This window comes from Hypomesus nipponensis, chromosome 13 (assembly GCF_054491055.1).
Source record: "Hypomesus nipponensis isolate SF chromosome 13, ASM5449105v1, whole genome shotgun sequence".
Classification (NCBI taxonomy): domain Eukaryota; kingdom Metazoa; phylum Chordata; class Actinopteri; order Osmeriformes; family Osmeridae; genus Hypomesus; species Hypomesus nipponensis.
In genome coordinates, this window is record NC_140373.1 from 600,001 (window position 1) to 605,000 (window position 5,000).

Consider the following 5,000-nt stretch of genomic DNA (forward strand, 5'->3'; position numbering starts at 1 on the left):
AGAGGCGACAGCAGGCCGCCACCCCCTCCACCAGAAGCTCCGCCCACTCCTCCCACAGCCCCGCCTCCCGGACCCCCTGTGCCGGGGCTGAGCGTGGAGGGGAAGCCCGCAGGATTGGCCAAGAGCGGCTCAGAGGCAGGGGGGAGAGGCGGGGGAAGTAGGCAGAGATCTGTCTGATTGGCCGGATGGGCCCTGGGCAGACGTCGATGGCCATGTGTTCCTGGATGGAGATGGTCAAACGCTTTCCCTTCCTCACCGTCATAGGGCTGGGGAGACACACACACCACATACACACACCACAACCACACACCCACATACACACACACATACACACACACATTACACACCCACATACACACCCACATACACACCCACATACACACACCACAACCACACACCCACATACACACACACATTACACACACACATTACACACACACATTACACACACAGAGTTGACTTCCTCTCTCAGGTCACCAAACAGAGAATCCACTCGCATTAAACAGACGATATGAGACGTCCATTTGAAAAGCTGAATAAAACCATTTGCTTATCAAAGGAACCCATTACTCTGTGTGCGTGAGATAGCAGAATGAGCGACCTTACTCTAAGCTGCTGATCTGAACAGTGCTACGGCCAGTCCATTAAAACTGCTCTCCTAACACAAGGAGAACTAGTGGAGGTGAGGCTTAGCTGTGTGTTTGGAGCGTTGGAGACGAGTGGTAGAGCTGCTTGGCTAGGGGTGTGTGTGTGTGGGCGTGTGTGTGTGGGCTTGTGTGTGTTGGCGTGTCTGTGTGTGGTGTGTGTGTGCTGTGTGTGTGTTGGCGTGTCTGTGTGTGGTGTGTGTGTGGTGTGTGTGTGCGTGTGTGGGCATGTGTGTGTTGACGCTGCTCTGAAAAGAGGATTTGAAGCGTTTCTCTTGTTTTCTAAAGACAGCAGAGCCTGGAGGTGCCGTGCTGTCCTCAATACCAAACAGCCCTCAGAACACAGAACCACACAGCACTCTGAACACAGAACCAAACAGCACTCAGAACACAGAACCACACAGCACTCTGAACACAGAACCAAACAGCACTCAGAACACAGAACCACACAGCACTCTGAACACAGAACCAAACAGCACTCAGAACACAGAACCAAACAGCACTCAGAACACAGAACCAAACAGCAGAGCTGCTCTCTATTGATCTACAGACAACACACACCACGTTCCTTGTTACATTTTAGTGGATTTATATCCAACTACACGATTGGCATTTTATTGAACTAGATGAAGCTCAGATAAGGCCTTAGCTTGCGTGCACTCTCCCCAGTGAGCCCTTGAACTAGAATATCTAAGAGAATACACGTTAGAAAATTATTATGATTATTATTATTAATAAAAAGTTGTTGTATTGAGGGAGAAATGGAGAAGATATGAGGCTCCGCCTTCCTCGCAGGCCCCACCCTCATTACAGGCCCCACCCTTATCACAGGCCTCGCCCTCATCACAGGCCTCGCCCTCATCACAGGCCCCGCCCGCCTGGAAGGGGGAGGGGGGAGATAGTCAGGGTCATGGTGGGGGGGAGATAGTCAGGGTCATGGTGGGGGGGAGATAGTCAGGGTCATGGTGGGGGGGGAGATAGTCAGGGTCATGGTGGGGGGGTCTGGAGGTTTGGAGGGGGTGGGTGTCTGTCTTGGCCAAGCATCCCCCTAACCCTAACCCACCCCCCATCATGGATGTCTGCCTGCCTGGCAGCCATTTTGGCCTTTCGATGTCTCTCAAGCAACAGAGTTCATCAGAGAGTGAAGAGCGACTGGCTCCGAGGGAGAGGTCAGGGGTCGTCAGCGGAGTAGCGGAGGGATCCATCTCTGACCATCTGCACCTGGAGACAGGAAGCAGAAACTCTCCTGCCACCTCTTGACTTCCTGTCACATGGCAGCGCCGCAAATGTAGCTAGGCTGAAGACATCTATATGGGTGTTTGTATGTATACTGTATATAACAGCATGCTGATGTCAGAGCTTTGTTGCTGCCAGCCTCGGCCGCCCAGACCAGGTGCTGTGTGGGATGCTGTACTAAAGCAACGCTTCCTAAACATGCTGCCAACTGTCTATGACATCATCCAGCTGTCAATGACATCGTCCAGCTGTCTGTGACATCATCCAGCTGTCTGTGACATCATCCAGCTGTTGCTGATGCTATGAGTTAACTATCAAAGTTGCAATAACCACCATGCCCCCTCCCCCTCCTGATAGTCCAGTGTTTACAGAGTGTGAGCTGTGACTGTGCTGCAGTGTGACGGCGTGGGCGAGAACCTCATGGTTAACCACACACCCCGTCTCCTCGGCAACACCAGGGAACATGGCCTCAGAACACGGCACAGTTCAGAGAGAACGACTGAAACCACACACTCACACACACACACACACACACTGTTACACTCACACACACACACACACTGTTACACTCACACACACACACTGGTACACGCGCACACACACTGTTACACACACACACTGCAGTTAAAGACACCTCCACCACCAGCCATCTATACCAACAGGCTTCTTTTGTGTTTCACTTTTAATTAAAGTCAAGTTCCTGTGCTCTCTTCCCTGGTCCTTTCCTGATCCCTCGCTCCAGATTATCTCTTCATCTCTCTATCCTGCCACTCTTCTTTGCTGCGCTGCCAGAGTGTGTGTGTGTGTGTGTGTGTGGGAGGAGAGTGTGTGTTTGGTAGTGCAGTTATGAGTGTGTGTGTGCATGAGCGTGAGAAAGGAAAATAGAGGATAATCAGTGATCAAATATGACACCCTGCAACCTGGTGGGACACACTGTCTTTCCTCAGACGAGATGGCTCACACACACAATAACCCCCCCCCACACACACACACACACAATAACCCCCCCCCCCACACACACACACACACTCTGACAACTAACTCTAATAAACTGAGACTGAACCAGAAGTGCAGAGAGAGAGATGACGAGAGATGGACAAGAAAGGCATAGACGTAGAGAAAGAGAAAAACAGACAGAAAAATTGAAAGGAGAGAAAGAAGGAGCGAGAGAAGGAGAGAGAAGAATAGAGAGGAAGCAGAGATGGAGAGAGAGAGAGAGCGAGAGCGAGAGAGAGGTAGCTGCAGTAAATGGACGAGGATGGAATAACAGAGACAATCATTCACTAATGGAGAGATATCACACACACCTCTGAACTGCTCATCACGCAAACATCTGGTCACATCTCTGTACCTCCTCACAACATCTACATCACACATGAGATCATATTCATCTTACCTCAGTGATAGCGTGAGTGAAACTCATACAAAAGGAATTCCGTTGAAGAGAGAACCTCGACTAACAGGTGGCGATAAGAACGCAGGAGGATGACGGAGAGACGGAGAGGAAGCAGCAGGGAGAGAGAGAGAGAGAGAGAGAGAGAGAGAGAGAGAGAGAGAGAGAGAGAGAGAGGGATGGAGCTCTGGTGATTTCATTAAAAGCAAAGGCATAAATAGTTCAAGTTGAGCTGAAAAGAGAGAGAGCAAAGAAGAGCAGCCATGCTGAGGAAGAAGGGATAGAGGGAGTGAGTCAAAGGGGAGGAGGAAGGAAGAGAGAGAGGGAGCAGGGAATTATTCCTTGACAATCTGTTTTGTGTGAGTGACTAGCAGTGTCCTCTCTCCCTCCCCCCCTCCCCTCCCCCTCCCCCCTGGATGATCCCGCCCCCACTCCTTCGTTCAGGGTTGCAGTCATCCAGGATCTCCTGAGAGCCACATGATGTTGCTTCTATATGTCCTCTCTCTCTCTCTCTCTCTCTCTCTCTCTCTCTCTCTCTCTCTCTCTCTCTCTCTCTCTCTCTCTCTCTCTCTCTCTCTCTCTCTCTCTCTCTCTCTCTCTCTCTCTCATCCTCTCTCTCTTTCTCCATCCTCTCTCTCTTCATCTCCTCTCTCTCCATTCCCTCTCTCCATCCCCTCTCTCTTCACCTCCATCTTATCGTTCACCTCCTTTCCCTCTCTCTCCACCTCTGTGTTCTCTCCCTCTTCTCTTTTCCTTTCCTCTCTCTCTCCCTCTCCATCTCCTCTATCCATCTCCTCTATCCATCTCCTCTATCCATCTCTCTCTGTCTGGTCTGGTCTGTAGAGTGAGGGCTCATCCTGATGCAGTATTTGTCAGTCTCTCTCTCTCTCTCTCCCTCTCTCTCCCTCTCTCTCTCTCTCTCTCTCTCTCTCTCTCTCTCTCTCTCTCTCTCTCTCTCTCTCTCTCTCTCTGTATCTCTCTCTCTCTTTGACTCTCTCTCTCTCTCTGTCTCTCTCTCTCTCTTTGACTCTCTCTCTCTCTCTGTATCTCTCTCTCTCTCTCTCTCTCTCTCTCTCTCTCTCTCAGTTCACACTTCCTATGTGTCTCGCCCGATCCTCACCATCTCTGTGTAATTAAACTAATGGAGCTGCAAGCAGTGACAGACATGAGCTAACGTACTATTTCCTCTTGTGTCTTCCTGGTGAAGGATAATAATGGTGTGGTTTACTAAGGTCTTCCTGGGTGTCTTCCTCTCTCTTTGCTTCTCTCTTTCTCTCTCTCTTTCCCCTCCCTGTCTCTCCCTCTGCATTTAAAGATACCTTTATTCTAGTCTTTCTCTGTCCTGCCTGTCTTCAGAGTCTCTTCCCTCTTCTCCATGCTCTGGGGGAGGGGGCAGGGGGCGAGGGGGTGAGGGGGCAGGGGGTGAGGGGGCAGGGGGTGAGGGGGTGAGGGGGCGAGGGGGCAGGGGGTGAGGGTGTGAGGGGGTGAGGGGGCGAGGGGGCAGGGGGTGAGGGGGTGAGGGGGCAGGAGGCGAGGGGGCAGGGGGTGAGGGGGCAGGGGGTGAGGGGGTGAGGGGGCAGGGGGTGAGGGGGCAGGGGGTGAGAGGGTGAAGGAGTGAGGGGGGCAGTAAGACTGTCTGCAGGATCTCTATGCATCTTCTACAGTGTTTTCACTGTGTCTCTAGCTCGATATTCCTCTCAAACACAAACACACTTCACATAGTCTCA

General features: G+C 51.7%; 1 protein-coding gene across 1 annotated transcript in view; it reads right to left on the reverse strand.

Annotated features, from left to right (window-relative positions):
- doc2a (double C2-like domains, alpha) overlaps positions 1 to 262 on the reverse strand; it is a 14,196-nt gene extending 13,934 nt beyond the window's left edge. Inside the window, 2 exon segments of the mRNA XM_084670256.1 lie at positions 1 to 136; positions 139 to 262. The exon segment at positions 1 to 136 is cut by the window's left edge and continues 95 nt beyond it. Of these exon segments, the coding sequence (XP_084526382.1) occupies positions 1 to 136; positions 139 to 262 (260 nt within the window).
- Between the last annotated feature and the right edge of the window lie 4,738 nt (positions 263 to 5,000).